A 17,770-nucleotide genomic window follows, 5' to 3' on the forward strand; every position below is an offset into this window, starting at 1 on the left:
TTTCATCTGTAAATATTTCAGTATATAACTTTAAAAAGAAGAGTCTCTTTTTAAAAAATATAACCACAGTAACTTGTTCACATTAAAAAATTAACAAGAATTCCTTAACGTCAAATACCCAGTGTTCAGGTTTCTAATTATCTCAGCACCTTAACCTTTTTGTTTTTCTCATTACTGTTTGTTTGAATCAGTAAAGTGCACATATTATGATGGCTTGATATCTCATAACTCTCTTTAATGTGTACTTATTTTGAGAGAGAGAGAGAGCAAACAGGGTAGGGGCAGAGAGTGAGGGAGACACAGAATCTGAAGCAGGCTCCAGGCTCTGAGCTGTCAGCACAGAGCCTGACACGGGGCTCAAACTTATAAGCCATGAGATCATGATTTGAGCCGAAGTTGAATGCTTAACCACCCAGTCCATCCCAAGCCACCCAGGCCCTCCTCTCATAACTCTCTTTAGCTACAGTGTTCAGTAAGGTAGCCACTAGCCACATGTGGCTTTTTAAATTGAAATAAAATTAAATAAAATAAAATTTTCATTTCCTCAGATGGATTAGCCACACTTCAAATGCACGTGTGGCTAGTGGTTACTAGGTTGGGCATTGCAAAAGCAGAACTTTCCCATCTTTGCAGAAAGTTTTCTTGGTCAGTGCTGATCTGTGGGTTCCCTCTCTTTTTCTTTTATCTTTGGTTTTCAGCAGTTTAACCATTACGTACCTAAGTGTTTTCCTTATATTTATCTAGTTAGGGGTTAATTGATTGTCTTGGGTCTGTAAGTTGATTGTTTCTCCCAAATTTGCCATCATTTCTTCAAAGTTTTCCTGCCCCATTGTGTGTCTCCTCCCTCTGGCACTCCAGCTATACAAATGTTAGACCACTTAATATCGTCCCTCAGATCATTGAGGCTGTTCTTTTTATAATTTTTCTCTGTTCTTCAGATTGAATAATTCCTATTGATCTGTTTTCAAGTCTACTGACTCTTTCTTCTGTAGGCTACAATCTTCTATTACTTCATGCAGTATAATTTTCTTCTCAGATAACATACTTTTTAATTCTAGGATTTCCATTTGGTTCTTGGCTAAAATTCCCCATTCGTCCACTCAGAAGTACAACTGGAGAAGCCTGTTTCACACCATACCCTCCTTCATCCCATCTCTACCCTTTGGCCATCCCTTGGGCCTAAGGGTATGCTTACTGACCCTCAGCAAAAGTGATAGAAGTCTCTCAAACAGGCCCTGGAAACAGTGTTGGGTCTGTCTGCCAGGAAATTCTGTGTGTTCTATCTGCAAATATCTCTTTGGTCCTGAGAATTCTTCTATCCATTGGTTGCAGGGAGGCCACAGGAGGATCAGAGTATGGCTTTCTAAACCAGGGGATCCAGGGCTGGACCACCAGTTTATTCATCACTGAGGGCAGCTGGAATCCTCTATGTCAGTACTTCCACATCTTTTTTCTTGGGCTGGCTTAATTCTTCCAGAAATTATCTTTGACTCTCTTGTCTAGAATATAAAGGCTTTCTGCCAGCATTCTGGAAGCTAAATTAGGAAAGATGGCTGAAGAATCTCAGCATTCATTATGCATAAATTCGCTGAATTCATCACCCCTATTAAAGAATTAATCTTTAGTTTTTCGCAAGGGTTGAGGGCCTAAGGTAGCTTAGAATGGTGGTGGGGATGTCAGACTCCCAACAGCACCTTGAGCCTGTTTCTTTTAACACCGTCTATCCACAGTCCCCTCCATACATTTCTAGAGGTGTTGCCAGTCCTGAGCCTTTGAGAATTCTGTGATGGTGTTGCTAATGCATGTATTTTACACTACCGAGATTTTATTGCTCCCCAGTCTTTATAATTTATACCTTTAATTTTTTTTCTTTAATTATGACAGAATTTCTTCCAGGAGAAAGAAAATTTGTAATTTTCAGTCTGTTGTCTTTACCTGAAAGTCTGATAACACCTTTATAAAAATTCTTCTTTCTATAGTAGTTACAATTAGGAGCCTTGGAGGTAAACCTATATATGGTTTTTGTTATCAACCTATTGCTTTTAAACCCTACATAAGCATTGTTTGATAGCAGAATGAATACTAATTAGGGAAAATGTCTCTGGTTTTTTTTCTTTGAATGTCTCTTCTAAAACAACTTCTATTCATTTTACCCTTGGAGTGATTAGGGGAGAATGTGCTGAAGATCCTAGCTCCAGAGAACACAATCTTACAGTCCTATTTATTCATATCTTTAAGATCTTTGTCAGCCAAAAGGGTTTTTTTTTTTTTTTTTTTTTTTTTTTTGCGCCAGTGTATGGCCCTGAGAAAATTCTGTCCCTTGCTACTCCTACATTGCAGTTCCAGCCTGTGAGACAATCAGTTGCAGATGGTGCCTGTCCCTGATATTTCATGGCTTACATATGTCAGTTCACACTCAGAAAGCCCATAGCTGTAGCTATTGTACCAAAAAAACTGGTAAATGCTTCCAAATGGAAGACCTTTTCAGCAGCTTCCATCAAATGAAGCTAACCAGCTTGGCATTTGCTGATTTTTCTTGACTATCGTGCAAGCCAAACAAGTTCAGTGTTAAAAAACTTCTTTGGTCTTCCAGGATCCACAATTGAGGACTCTGCACGCTGATTGCTTTTATGGGACTACATGCTGCTTGAATAGCTGTTGAGTCCTTGAAGTGGTGGATTTTATGGGAACTATAAGAGGTTCCCAGGCCGGACAGATAGATCCAATGCTGAAAATAACCTATGTAGACAGGACGGAACCTGAAATGTTCCATTAACAATATGTAGGTCATGGAGTCTTGGTTATGAAAGATGAAAACATTTTACTACCAAAGAGAAGAGAAAATTACTTTCTGTGATTGCTGCTTCAATTTTTTTTTCTAATCTTTATTTATTTTTGAGAGAGACAGAGTGCGAGCGGGGGAGGAACAGAGACAGAGGAAGACACAGAATCCGAAGCAGGCTCCAGGCTCTGAGCTGTCAGCACAGAGCCCAACACGGGTGTCAAACTCACAAACCATGAGATCATGACCTGAGCCAAAGTCGGATGCTTAACTGACTGAGTCACCCAGGTGCCCCTTTGCTGCTTCAAATTTGATTCATTTTTCATGTCTCATCTGAGAAATTAGACTATCTTACATACTAGATATTGCTTTTTTACTAGGTTATCCTTACTGAGAATACTCCTTATCCTTTTCATCAAGATAATCATGTACCTTGGTCCATGTACCTTGACTCTACTAGGCAATATCTTTTGTCTTTCTATAATAATCAGCACTCAACAACTGGCTTATGGGACTCTCTTTTAGGATATACTTATTAATAGCAACTGCCCTGCTTGAATAACCACCCATAAGCAGTAGCCAGGAATTCTGTACCCAGATAAGCAGAGGTGGTCCAATGCATCATAAATCTGGCATCAGTGGCAGGACACAGTTGTTCCTGAAATTCAGAATTCAGTTCTGAAAACACCCAAGCTTGTGACCTAGTTCCTCATAAAGAAGGGTCTCTCAGATCAGATTACTCAAGTAGCTGAAGCCCATGCTGCAGATCTTCAGCAAAAAATGAATTTCATAAGGTAGTTCTAAAGTGGTAATAAAAATGATTTGTGGGTTTTCATCTATTAAAATCCCAGCCATCTTTATATCATGATGGTAAGTTAGGAGTTGATGATGAAAAATGGAATCAATTTTGTGGCTTTGGTTTGATAAATAATTAGAAAGTAGATTTAACAATGTGATCTTTATGCAGTAGGGGACTTTGAATTCTGAGTAAAAAGTAGGCACCTCTTTCTAGTCCCTATGTTCTCATTATGGCTGATAATTTATGCAAAGCCATACAGTACGTTGTGGGTTGGAATTAAAGAGAGTTTACTCTGATTTTTCTGAGCTGGATTGAAGCCCACTCAAGAGCCATATCCTGCCCTCATTCATATTTACTGTCTTATATTTTGCCATAACATCATGTTCATTGAGATAAAAGAATTTGCTTTATTTACAATTTTTATGTAGGAGTTAAGCATTGGCTTCATGGTATTGAGGTCCATGTACCTTGAAAATAAAACTTCAAACTCTATTTCTGATGGAGTTTACCCTATATTAGCAGTAATGGTATCTCAACATCTACATGAATACTAGTAGTGATTTACTACCCTAGAATGGCCCATTCCATCTTTAGTTAGAAAGTTATTTATATTGACTAAAACATGTCTTCCTTTAAATTCTGTCTGTAGATCCTAGTTCTGCAGCTTGTGGTTTTATAGAACAAGTTTCTGTCTGAATCAAGGTTCATAGGGCCTGAAAATCTGTCAGTCTGAATTCATTTCCCTTTCAGTCCACTTGAGGAAAGCCTAAATTTATGGAAGGACATTTATTTGTGTGCACTGCAAGTAGCTGCCAGTTTTATTCTTCTAATTTTAAGTAGAAAAATTGGTTAGAAATAGAGACACTGGTGAATGTACTTAGAATCAGTTACAGTTTGGAGGCCAAGGGAAATAGTATTTAACCATTTTTGAAAAGTGTGTGAATAAATGGTGGTCCTTGGTTTGGTAACATTCCTTTCCAGAAGCCATTAAAGGAGTTGGAAGGCTGAAAGCACAAAACTTCTCAATTCCATAGCTCATGCCTTCACAATAATTTCTGTCCTTCTATGTGTGACCTGTTTCCCCAGTAAAACTGCTCAGAGCCAGCATCTGTGCATGGTGGCCTGTCCATGTGTCCAGTCATCTTGAAAACTATATGCCCTCCTTTTGTCCATGTTAAGATTAGATAATATACCGGGGCAGAACATATGCACACCTGTGAACTCCTTTGATTTCTGACTTGCTGCTAACTAATCTGAGACTGTATGTTTATTATCTAGAACCTAGTTTCATTCTAGATCAGTTTTACCCCAAGATTTAAAACTGAGTAATGTTCGGGGCTCCTGCGTGGCTCAATGAGTTGAGCATCCGACTTCAGCTCAGGTCATGATCTCACAATCCGTGGTTTAGAGCCCCACATGGGGCTCTGTGCTGACAGCTCAGAGCCTGGAGCCTGCTTTGAATTCTGTGTCTCCCTTTCTCTCTCTGCTCCTCCCCCACTCATTCATTCTCTCTCTCTCTCTCTCTCTCTCTCTCTCTCTCTCTCTCTCTCTCTCAATAAGGTAGATAAACATTAAAAATTTTTTTTTTTTAATGAGTAATGTTCATTCATTGAGGTCTGTGCATTTCCATTGGGTCTTCTGTCTTATGACATATCAGACTCGGGTGTGGAATATCTAATCACTTTAACTGGTGGTTTACTAGTCCTGTTTTCACCATTTTGTGATTCAGTACAATATGTATTAAATGTATTTTTTAAATTTAACAGTAAGCCCTACATAGCAAGCAGTTCATGCTGTTACAGCAAATAGTATTCCGAGATGCGACAGCTACAACCAAAGTCACATCAGCTAGACCTAGCAAACAAAGGAGGGAGAGAGATGGGTGCCTAGAACCTATATAGATCTGGCAGAATCTGTTTAATGTAAGACTTTAGGATTTGGGGAACTGTCAGGCAGGCTGAAAGGCCTGTGAGAATGTTGCTAGCTGTTTCTGGCAACTGAAACTGTATAGAGTCATTCTGTTGTAGACTGCTGGAGGAAGAGAGAATTTGGGGTTTGTAATAGAGGTTTCTGGATAGTAACCAGATTGGTCAGTATAGTATGGCAGGTGAGTTCTGTGTTGGCAGGAAGAGATCACGTACACATTTGCTGTAAGTTTCTGATTTATTTTGCCTGACATCTAAAACTTCTTTAAAATACGGAAGCTAGGGAGCACCTGGGTGGTTCAGTCGGTTGAGTGTCCTGAATTCAACTCAGGTCATGATCTCATGGTTCGTCAAGTTCAAGCCCCGCATCAGTCTCTGCTGTCAGCATGGAGCCCTCTTTGGATCTTCTGTCCCCCTGTCTCTCTGCGCCTCCCTCCCCCCACCCCAAAAATAAATAAGCTTTAAAAAAAAAATGAGGAAGCTACCAGAGCTTCAGTGTATCTTAGCATTATTTTCCCTTATCCAGGTTCCTTGTGCACAGCTGCCCTCTCCAGTGACCTTCTCCATATAGGTGTGGTCCTATCAGAGTTTCAATAGCGGCTTAATTTTTGCTATACCATTGCCCTGTTCTACTCAGGTATACATCGCCTGTCTGAAAGAACTTGTGTTGATATTTTTTTCTAAGCAGAAAAGCCAAAAGCCCAGCAGTTGTCTCTAGGGCCCTGTGTGATCTAGCCCTGCCTTTTCTCATTGACTGCGTCTGGGACACCTTTCAATTTTAATCAGAGGACTACGGATACAAATTCATTTTCTTCCAAGTAGGCAAAGCAAACATTAGAAGCTATTGCTTCTTTACTCTGTTCATCAATATTTGAAAGGGCAAAATCACAGCACATTAATGGACCCCAATTCCAAGGTTGGAGATAACTAGGAAAATAGAACGTATTTCTATTCAAATATTTGGAGAACGTCTTCTGTTGCTAACCTATGTCTGTGTGCCACTTTAAAATAAATTGCCACTACGCAACTATTTATTAAACTGTTATCCTAATTGCCTAAGACTATTTTGGATAATATTTTCAGAGTAACTTTGGAGGCTCAAGGGTGCTCTGTAAGTGTCTTAGAGCCTCAGAGAAAACCAAAATCATTTGGATGCCTGGTAAGAATTAGAGCTGAGCAATTCCCTTTTTACTGTAAGACCAGAAAGAAGCCTGTCTTTTTCATAATTGTGATAGACACAAAGCTAGAAGGAGACAAATTTTAAGAGCGGAAAATGATTATCTTTTGCCAGTGGATATTCATTGTATCTCATTGCTCAATTCTTTGCGAGGTAACAATTTATTCAAATACTCAAAACAGTCTAGGGGTGGTTAGGGGTGGCTCAGTTGAGCATCGGACTCCTGAGTTTAGCTCAGGTCATGAACTCACGATCTATCCATACCACTTTACAATCAATCAATCTATCTTTCTTTCCTTCCTTCCTTCCTTCCTTCCTTCCTTCCTTCCTTCCTTCCTTCCTTCCTTCCTTCTTTTTCTTTCCTCTTTTTTTTTTAAATTTATTTTGAGGGGCAGAGAGAGGGAGGGAGAGAGAGAGAGAATCCCAAGCAGGCTGCACACCCAGTGTGAGCCTGACCCAGGCCTCAATCTCATGACCACGAGATTATGACCTGAGCCGAAATCAAGAGTCAGACACTCCACTGACAGAGCCACCCAGGCGCCCCACATGCCACTTTACAATCTTAACCTTCTCTTTGGTGTTCTAGAGATATTAAGTTGGCCCGCATTCTAATTCGTGGTATAAACTCTTTGGGAGTTTTTTTGAGATGGAAATTAAGCAGATCTCATGACAGGATGGGGACCATAGGAGGAGTCAGGGTCCTTTTGGTTTCTTTTTACCTCCTCTCAAAACGGCCTACTAAGAGAGCTTGGCTCTTAGGATCTCCTTGCCTTTCTAAAACCCAGTGATTATAATGCTCTTATAGTAGAGGGTTTACAGTTTAAGAGATCATCTAGGGATCTGTTCAGAGCTTTCCTTTCCCTTCTAAGAGCTCTTTGGTCATGGAACCTTCAAATGCTGAAGTGCCATGTTGTTGCCCAGGAGTGAATTACAGACATGGAGCCACTGCTTATATCAGGAGGAGGGGAACCTGTCGAATTTTCTCTGTACAGAGTCGCACTGTCCACGCACTCTTAACAATGAGAAAATCCTAACTGTTTGAGAGTGAACAAAGTCTGGCCTTTATCTACGATAGGCAGCAGGTTGGTACCGTTCGAGGGCTTCTCGGCTGCTGTGTAATCCCATCTGATTTGTTGGTGGAGTGAGAAGGAATATATAGAGATTCCAACAAGATTGGAATCTCAGTCTTGGAAGTAAACTAAAGATGCTGGTCAAGTTCAAATATGATTAGCATCAGAAGGAAAGTAAATTGACACTTTCGGTGGCAGGTTTCGTGATTACTTCTGCTCTGTTTTTAGCTGTAATTTCTTTTAAACTTTAAACTTCAATTTCTCAGGATTCTCAACTTATTGGTCCACAGGATTTGAAATGGAAGACCATATTTTATACTACAGATGGTAGATATTTGGGGGGCATTGACCAGAGATGCAGAAGTACAGGTGGGAAGTCCAGCAGCTAGCAGATTGAGTCTCAGATGACATACATCACACAGTTGGAGTATGTGCCATTAAAAACCTGTCACTCAGAGCCATTCCCTCAGGATCTGTTGACTAGGTGGTGTGGCACTTAAAACACATCTGAATCATCATTCCTCAGAGAACTGGAGATGGTTGGCGTCACTGCCTGGTCCTAGCTTGGACCAGCCTGCAAATACTCTTTCCAAAATCTAAATGGAGAGGAGGAATGAAAGAAAAAAAAATATTCTTCAGAGACTTGGAAAGGTCACAAGTGACGTCATGAAAGAGTAGATGATATACTCTTCAGAGGTGAGCTGTGTGCCACTTGCCTGGGTTTTTCTTGTGGCCCTGCCTCCTGCGGTTATCTCTGGTGAGAGGCTGCATTTACCAGAGTTCAGACTGAGTTCATCTCGTACCTTTTTATAGTACTTTTGAGTACACTGGAACGAGGTTAGAATATTAATTTAGCCTGCTTGTCTCCAGCTGTGCACCATAAAGAGGCTTCAGCTACCGCAGCAGGCTTCCTATACTATGGAAGGAAACTAATTGCTACTTACAGGCCGAAGCTGACAGGCTGCACTTTCCCCGGCAGCCACTGAAAGTAACTTTTGAAAATCATTATTATTATTAAACATTTATAGCCCACTTTTGTGTTTTCCAACTGCCTCATAATCATTTCTTTTTGCTCCTCCTATTGATGTCCCTGAAAGGCAAGTTGATATTGTTATGGTCACACGCTGCACGTGACAGGGCAGAGGCACAGAAGATTAGGTAATCTGCTCTTTGGTGCCATCTGTGATCTGCTTTAGGCGTCCTCAGAGCAGCTTGAGGTATGCACTCTGTTCCTTTGTCCGTTGAATCCATTTCCTCACTGCTTGCTTTTTACATAGCGTGTGAGTATTCATGGCTTTTATACTTTTTTGACTGACACTTACAGTAAGAAATACAGTTTCTGTACACACACACACACACACACACACACACTGCATACGTAAAACCAAAACAGTTTTGGGAAACTGTTCATAAGATGCACTATAATATTTTCCATCCTGTTTTATTTTTTAATTTATTTTAGATAAATTTTTACTTTGAGAGAGAAAGCCAGCGTGTGAGCGGAGGAGGGGCAGAGAGGGAGAGAGAGAGAGAATCGATCTCAGGCAGGCTCCATGCTCAGTACAGAGACTGACATGGGGCTCGATCTCACAACTGTGAATCATGACCTGAGCTTAAATCAAGAGTCTAACATTTAACTGACTGAGCCATCCAGGCACCCGTTTTATTATTTTATACAAGTTTCAACCCACTATCTTAAGAAGCATCATTTGGTCATGATCCACAATTTTTAAACACACTTGAGGTACTTGAAGTGAAGAATACACATGGGACATTTTCTGGAGCATCAGTTTTACTCAAAAGTAAAGGGAGAAAACACATTTTCATATTAAAACATACAGATGCATTATGGAATAGTGTGGAACTTCAGAGAAATTTTGTTCTTATGATGGGCTACTTCATCATCTACCCCCAATCCTGACCCTTCCTTCTACTTCCACCCTGGTATATATGTCCATACTTTCCTCTTCTGTTAAGGGAAATACACTATAAAAAACTTGAGAAGTACTGTCCTTTTGGAAACCTTAGACCAAGTTTATATCTTGTCTAAACCTAAATGGTTTTCAGGTACTTTTGAGTAGTACATTTTACAGTTGGTATTCTTATTGAGTACTCACTCTGTACCAGTCACTGTTCTAGAAACTGAGAACAGTTTCGTAAATAAGACAAAACCCCTCCTCTCATAGCATTTCCATTCTGCTGCAGGGCGGGGTATGTGTGGCACGGGGACAGGCAGTGAGTAAACCAACAAATAAGTAAAATAGTATGTCAGATGAAGGCATTGGAGAAAAATAAAGCAGAGATTGGGATAGGCAGTCCTGGGGTGGTGTAATTACACCTTGGTGGTGTAATTTTATAAATACATTGATCATGGAAGACCTACGTGGAAAGATAATATTTGATTAAAGCAAAGACCTAAAGGAGGTGGGAATAAGCCATGCAGATTTTTGGAGGAAGAGAATTCCAGACAGAAGATACAGCAAATGCACAAAGCCGTAAGATAGGAGAGTGCCTGTTCTGTGCCAGAGAAAACAGCAGGCCCCTGTGGCTTACATGGAGCTAGCAAGGAGAGAGTCACAGCACATAATATCAAAGAGGTAATAGGCATCAGATTATAGGCATTCGTAACTTTGGTTTTTATTCTTAGTGAGATGGGAAGTCATTGGAGGTTTGAGCAGAGAGGTATTTATGAGCTGACCCACATTTTAAGAACTCTCTGGCTGCTGTGTTGAGAATAGACTGGGGTGTTACAGGGGGTGGAGGAGGCAGGTGCAGAAACAGGGAGACTATTAGAAGGCTTTGTGGTATTTCTATTTACTGTTTAGGCATGGGGAGGGGAGATCAAGAAATTGGTTTTAGACATGTTCAGTTTGAGATAATTAGTTATCCAAGTAAAGATACTAAGGCAGTTGGGATATATATGTTGTAACTGATTTCCCATACGCAAGCTAGGTATTGATATTAAAGCTCTCGGAAAGTAGTTCTTCAGCTTGTCAGGATTATGCCTTCCTATTCTGTATATGTTGGGATGGTGAATTTCAAAATAAGAAAGCTCTCTAAAGCAATCAGTATTATCCTCTTTAAGGTTCTATTTAAGAGTAGCTGCCATCCGGATTGGAACTGAGCTGGCTTCATACTGTGTTTTTCCCTTGATTCTTTTTGGCCTCAATGCCTAAAGAGTGATTGGCATGTCATCCTTGGAGAATCTAGTATTTGGGTTGTGATTTACTCCCTATGTTATTCTTAGCATATAGATGTTCTTCTAGCTCAGTGATTTCAAACAAAAAGAGCTTTTATCTATCATCCACCTGTCCCTGCCTCACTGAGTACCAGTATACCTAACAATAGATGTTAATGGGATTATGTTAGGCATACAGATAATAGAGGTAGAAAAAGTTGGGAAATGAATGTTTCATTCCATTTGCTCAACATCTTCCCCTTAATTTCATGCAACAAATATTTATTGAGCCGTGGGCATGTCAATGATAGAGTCCCTGCCCTCAAGGAGCTCATTATATTATGAGGGAGGCAGATGTAAACTGTTATGTTATGGTGGAAGTGTATGCACTGGGTGTGTGGAGAGGGATTAGAGTTTTCCTGAGAAATCTTAAACTTGAACTGAATCTTCAGATTAAATAGGTATTGGGACACCTGGGTGGCTCAGTTGGTTAAGCATCGGACTTTGCTCAGGTCATGATCTCACGGTTCTTGAGTTTGAGCCCTTAATCAGGTTAGTACAGGCCCCACTTCTCTTTCTCCCTCTCTGCCCCTCCCTCATTTGCGCCCTCTCTCAAAACAACAACAACAACAAAAGATATTTTTCAGACAGCTGAAGCTTCAGGGGAATATATTAAGCAAGAAGAACAATATGTAAAAAGGCACAGAGCTATGAGTTTCAGTGTTTGGAGAACAAGAAGTAATTTTGATACGGTTGAAGTTAAGGAAATAGGCTGGAGAGGAGGTAGGCAGGGGTCAGATCCAAGAGAACCATATACTCTTGAATGGATGCAGTAGCCGAGAGTAAAACTGGGAGCTACCAAATACAGAGTCTGAAAAGCTAATGTAAGAGGGGAAGTGCCTCCTCCAGAGTGACCTGTGCTGTGGATCCCATAAAGAGAGATTTTACTAAGGGCACAGTAGCAAGAAGAATCATTAAGCTAACAGTTTGCTAATATGCCTTTTTTTTTTTTTTTAATCTCTTCTGATCTCTTTTTAGCGTAGCGGTAGTACTACATTTGAGCATGTGTAAGTTTTCACTTGAGTCTAGTATGGTTATCCTTTATATGAAAATTCTGAATAAAAAGGCAAAAAAGAGGATGAAAGAAGAGGGAATTTTTCTTTCACAGACACTTGTTAGCTTACTTACTGTAAGCCAGGCACCATTCTAAGTGCTTCATCAGTACTCACTCAACTATTCTCTTAACAATCCATGCATTCAGCACCATTATCTTCATCTGCGGACAGGACACTGAGCTGAGTACTCCTTGCCCAAAGTCACAACAGCTAGTAAATGTGACAGAGTCAGAATTTGAAATCAGGTGGTCAGGTCTGGTTGCCAAGTCCACGTTCTGAACCACCACTGTGTCTGCTGCCTCTGATCTGGGTGTCCCAGCTTCTCAGAATTATTCTAGAGCAGAAGTCCCAGGATAGTATTCAGGGTGTCCTGAAATCCCTGAAATTGTATGTCAAAATGTTGCGTGTATGTTTTTCAGGAAGAGGGTCCGTGACTTTTATCTGTTGTCAAGGGGGTCCCCGAGGTAGAATGGTTTAGCACTACTGACCTAGAGGAGCTTTTCATGTCTTTTCCATTGTTAAAAGGCTCCAATTAGAAGGATTCCCTCAGAAGAATAAGATACTTGCAAGCTTATTCAGACTCCTTAGGTGACACTGTTTGAAATTAATTGCTTCTCTGCTTGGTCTTCCTAGGAACTTTTTCCAAACTAGACCACGCCAGGCTTCAGATTTAGATTGTTATTTACATAGGATGAAGCCTTGGCTTCTGTTTTGAAAAATCTCTCCAGATGATTCTAATATGTCTGGTTAAGAACCACTAATGTTATCCCCTGGAGGACAAAGATTATATTTTCTGTATTCTTCCTTCTATTTCAAATGCTTGGGATATAGTAAACACTAATAAATGTTTGAATGAGTGGCACATTGTGAAATATGACTGCTTTATATTCAAAGATGATAGTAATGATAATCACTCACATTTCTCATAAGACTTTTCTATAACCCACACTAGCCCACCTCAGTTTTCCCTTCTAAATAAATACCATTTACAGAGCCCGGCACTACCTCAGGATCTTCTTGATGCCCTTATTTGAAGTAAGAGTTCTCTCATTGCTGAGTACCGGATGATTTAGAAAATACCTCTTTCCCAGCAGCCCACAACTGGTATAAATCTTTTCAAGTGGTACTCTAGTACATGTAAATGTCTGTGGTCCTCTTTCCTGAGGTTAGTTACTCTGCTTACATTTACTAGACTCTAGGTTTTTTAGAATCCTGCTGTCTCAGCATTTGGGGCATCAGATTATGTGATATAGGTCAGAAACTCCTAGGGGATTGGTAATTGAAAAGCACAAGTTACAAAGAAAGTAATTTGATGGGTTCTTCTGGGAGAAAGAGAAGAGAAAGACAGTGTCAAGTAGACATAACCAAATTATGGAGAGGAAGTAAAGGTATTATTTAAGCTGGGGGAGTTGAGTTGATGATAAATGTAAAAGAACTGGAAAAACTTGAAAAGAGGATATTTGTATCTCGTGGCCAAAGGTTTGATAAAGAGCTAGATACGATGTTGAAGTTTGGACATTTGCCCCAAAGGGGTGAAGGAGGGGTGCTAGATAAGCCCCCCCCTTTTTTTTAACTTTATTTGTTTAGAGCAAAAGGAAAGAGAAATAGGCATGGTTACTGATTATAGGACTTACCCAGAGAACTGTTTTCCTGCCGTGCCAAGAGCATAGATGGGAAAGTTACTAGTGACTGAAACCAGTGGGAAGTGGTGGTTTAGAGCAGTTCTCCTCCTCCTCTCCCGTCTTACAGTATGTGGTTTTTGTCATCTGCTGCAGTGGAACCTGCCTGTTTCTGAATATATACACCAATCAGTGTCACCCCTGAATAAAAGTACTTATTGTAGCTTTTTAGAAATATAAACAGCATGCTCTGAATTGAACAACAGGCTGTGGTAGAATTCACAGCCTCCCTAAATCAGGAGCTTGTATTGTGACAAGAAAACTCATTTCTTTGCTTGCTGTAAGTCTTTTCCTTCTTCTAGTCCTCAGATTTAGCAGTGTTTGACCAGCAAGCTTTTTCCAACCATAGGGCTTAAGAAAGAAGATTTTATAAAAGAAAAACTTTAAAACTTGTATCTAGAAAGGTGATGGGGGGTGAGTAGTGCTGTCTGGCACCAGTTACTTTGGAAAGAGGAAAAAGTAAAGGTTTGGAGTCAAATTTGCTTTTGAGCCTGCTACGTCTGTGCACTAGCAGTGTGACCCTGGATGTTACTTAATCTTTCAGAACCTCAGTTCCTCATCTGTCAGATGAGCGGGGAGTGACACCTACTTTGGGGTAATAACAATGAGGATTAGAAATAATATCATTAATAGTACTTAGTAAGTGGGAGCAGAAGCTACTACTGTTAATAACCATGGAAACAAACAATAACTGAATAGTTTATTCTGGGTGCAGAACTTAACGCCTTCAATTTATCCCTCCAGGGCTCCTTCTGGAAAGAGGTAGAGTTGCGGGTTGTCCAGGGCTCTGACAGTGGAATGAGTAAGGGATGTGCTTTGCAGTGTATGGGCTGGTATGTCTTGATTTGGGAAGTCCTGCACTGTCTGTAAGAGGAAGGAAATAGAGTGATATATTTCTAGACACATACTGTTCTTTCCCTCCTACCTGGCTTCCTATGATGTCCTGATTTTCCCTCGATACTTTCTTGGCAGGTGGCTGTGAAAAACAATATTGATGTCTTCTACTTCAGCTGCCTCATCCCACTCAATGTGCTTTTTGTAGAAGATGGCAAAATGGGTAAGTACGTCCTCCTGTCCTTCTGCCAAATATACCTTTGCCCTTCCTCTGAATGTCAGACAGAGTATAGCCCAGAAGTTTTTTTAAGATTGAAAAAAAAAAAAAAAGGTGGGGGGGGGAGGGTAAGCCTGTTTTAAAGGCCTAATGCTTACTAATTATATTTATTCTCCTGAGTCACAGTTGATCTTGCCTTGCTGTTGTTCTCTCTATCATAGTGCCGGTTTTCTGAATAATCCGGTCACTCCAGCACAGAGTAAGTGGTTTGGTGACAAGGAGAGGTGGATTTGAATCTCACCTTCGCTGTTCGTTAGCTGTGTGGTTGTGGCAAGGTGCTTAACTTTCCTGAGTTTCAGTTTCCAAGTTTGCAAAGCGGAAGTAGTTATTGTAAAGACTTGATGAGATAATATATGCAGATTTAGCACTTAGCCCTATACTAAGTTCTTACTGTCTCAAAATAAGAATTCAGTAATTTGCAATAAACCATTAGTACTCCTCATGTGGTTGTTGACATTTCTGTCTTCCCTTACTTAAGAAACCACCACCTAATAACACTCACTCATACTGGTACATATTAATTGTATTGGTACTTAATTGATTTGATTCTTAAAATGGCTCTTTGGGTAGGCAGGACAGATATAATTACGTATGATGAGATTAAGGGTCAGAAAGATCACAAGACTTACCCAAAGTCATGAAACAGGAGAACAGTGGAGCCACTGCTGAATCCTGGATGTAGACTTTTCCCAGTGATGTGAGATTGATCGGTGTGGAGTATTTGCACAGCTGAGGACTGGCTCTGGGTCTTGGCCGCTCCTGGCTGTGTTGTAAGAGCCAGCACTCCTGAAGAGAAGTGGTTAAGGCATCAGAAATAGGAATATTGGCAGACTACACATCCTCCCCTTCCCTCTGCTTCCCCACACAGAGCGCCAGGTCTTCCTCGCAACATGGAAGGATATTCCCAACGAAAATGAACTTCAGTTTCAGATTAAGGAATGTCATTTAAATGCTGGTGAGTAATGACTCTGAATTTCTTGTGCAGCTTAGTAAATCAAATTAGGTACTTGAAAAATTTGTTTTTAATTACCTCTGCTTTCCACATCTACTTGTTTCTGGTGGCTATATGCTAGGTATTTGACTTTGTAAACTTCTCTTTAAAAACTTGAGATGTTTTTATGCAGGGTACTACGTTATTCACAAGCTAACAGATTTCACAAACTAGAATGGGCCCATCCACCCAGTTCTTTAGCAGTTGAACATGTGTTAGTCATGTCTCTTGCACATCCCCCTGTAAGCCTCAAGTAATTGAAGTGGCATTTGAGGATATACACTCTCCCAAGGATTAAAAGGACTGTTTCTCCTTTTGTATCAACCTTCAGTATTGGAAGAAAGGTGACTTTCTAAGATCCTTGTGCAGAATCTTGTGATTGTAATTAAACAAAAATACATCATAATTGATTAAATTAGCTTTTTTTCTTGAGTTATATCAACTTTCATATGATGATACTAACCTCTGTAATCACCATTAAAAAGCCCCAGGCCCTTCTGTAGTTAATTTTATTACTGCAATAGAACATCAAAGCAGGAACCCAAAGAGGAGAAACCATACAGCTGTATTATTCCCTAGGTCTTGATAGGGCTTGTCTCACGGAAGTTTCCTGAGGAGTTGGAAGGGGCCCTGAGCTTTGCAGTGTCCTGCCTTGGTCCCAGGCGCTCTTTTTTTTTTTTTTTTTTTTTAATGTTTATTTATTTTGAGAGAGAGAGAGAGAACAAATGAGCAGGGGAGGTACAGAGAGAGGGAGAGAGAGAGAATCCCAAGCAGGCTCCACGCTACCAGCACAGAGCCTGATGCAGGGCTCAAACTCATGAACTGTGAGATCGTGACCTGAGCCGAAACCAAGAGTCGGGTGCTTAATTGATGGAGCCACCCAGACGCCCTGGCAGTCACTCTTTTTTGAGGTTAGCACAAAACTTTCTAAGTTTGAATGAAAATGAGCCTTGGTGCTTGGTACCTTCTCCTCCTCCTTTTATCTATTTCCTCCTCATTTGTCAGTGGTTTGCACATGGGGTTTTCAGTGGCTGTCCCACCATAGCTGCAGCACAGCAGTGGGAGAAAGGGGCAGTATGGGAGTACAGAGAAGGGTGAGAAACTCACTGTCTTCTCTCATTCCTACCTTTTCTTTTTAACTTTTGTCTTTTGGGGCTCTATGATATATGTATTCATCCTCTGTGTTCAGACAGATCTTCTCTTATGGGGCTGCTCCTGAACCTTTGAAGAAGTGTCTGAGGAGATAGTCTTCTATAATTTCCATTGTAATAACTATGTAGTTGATTCTCTTCAGGAACACCACAACATCTGCCTTCTTCCTAATGTAGTCTTGATCTAGGTTTCTCACCCTGACTGGTTATGTATGTATTAAACAAAACTAAAGTTTTTGCTACATTTTCATAAAAAGTCATAATCCAGAGGCACCTGGGTGGCTCAGTTGGTCAAGCGCCCGACTTCAGTTCAGGTCACGATCTCTCCATTCCCAAATTCGAGCCCCACATCAGGCTCTGTGCAGACAGCTCAGAGTCCGGAGCCTGCTTCGGATTCTGTGTTTCCCTCCTCCTCTGCTCCTCTCCTGTTCATGCTTTGTCTCTCAAAAATAAATAAATGTAAAAAAAAATTGTTTTAAAAATCATAATCCAGTTGAGGTGCTTTTGGTGTCGTATTCTAGGTAGATGACAGTGTTACCTGTCCTCTCTGAGGCTCACGGTCAGCTACCACAAGCCTCATTTCATGAGTGTAGGAGCTTGGGTAGCCTTCCGTGGCAGAAGCTGTGCTGCAGGAAGCTGTCAGGTGCAGAATCCACAGTGGCTCATGGTGAGAACCAAGGCAGATCATGTTAGAGAAGCACTCCTACCCAGCTTAGAAGACACCCTTCGTTCAAGTCACTCTTGCGGTAGTTGGTCCTGTGGCAGCATTTCATATATTATTGTCCTGAGAAC

General features: G+C 40.6%; 1 protein-coding gene across 3 annotated transcripts in view; it reads left to right on the top strand.

Moving 5' to 3' along the window:
• AP2B1 (adaptor related protein complex 2 subunit beta 1) overlaps positions 1 to 17,770 on the top strand; it is a 129,357-nt gene that overhangs the window by 97,998 nt on the left and 13,589 nt on the right. For all 3 annotated transcript variants that reach the window (XM_030296903.2, XM_030296905.1, XM_030296904.1), the window contains 2 exons: positions 14,698 to 14,782; positions 15,705 to 15,791. In XM_030296903.2, coding sequence (XP_030152763.1) covers positions 14,698 to 14,782; positions 15,705 to 15,791 — 172 coding nt within the window. The remainder of the gene's footprint in view (positions 1 to 14,697; positions 14,783 to 15,704; positions 15,792 to 17,770) is intronic.

Source organism: Lynx canadensis, chromosome E1, assembly GCF_007474595.2.
Source record: "Lynx canadensis isolate LIC74 chromosome E1, mLynCan4.pri.v2, whole genome shotgun sequence".
Lineage (NCBI taxonomy): Eukaryota > Metazoa > Chordata > Mammalia > Carnivora > Felidae > Lynx > Lynx canadensis.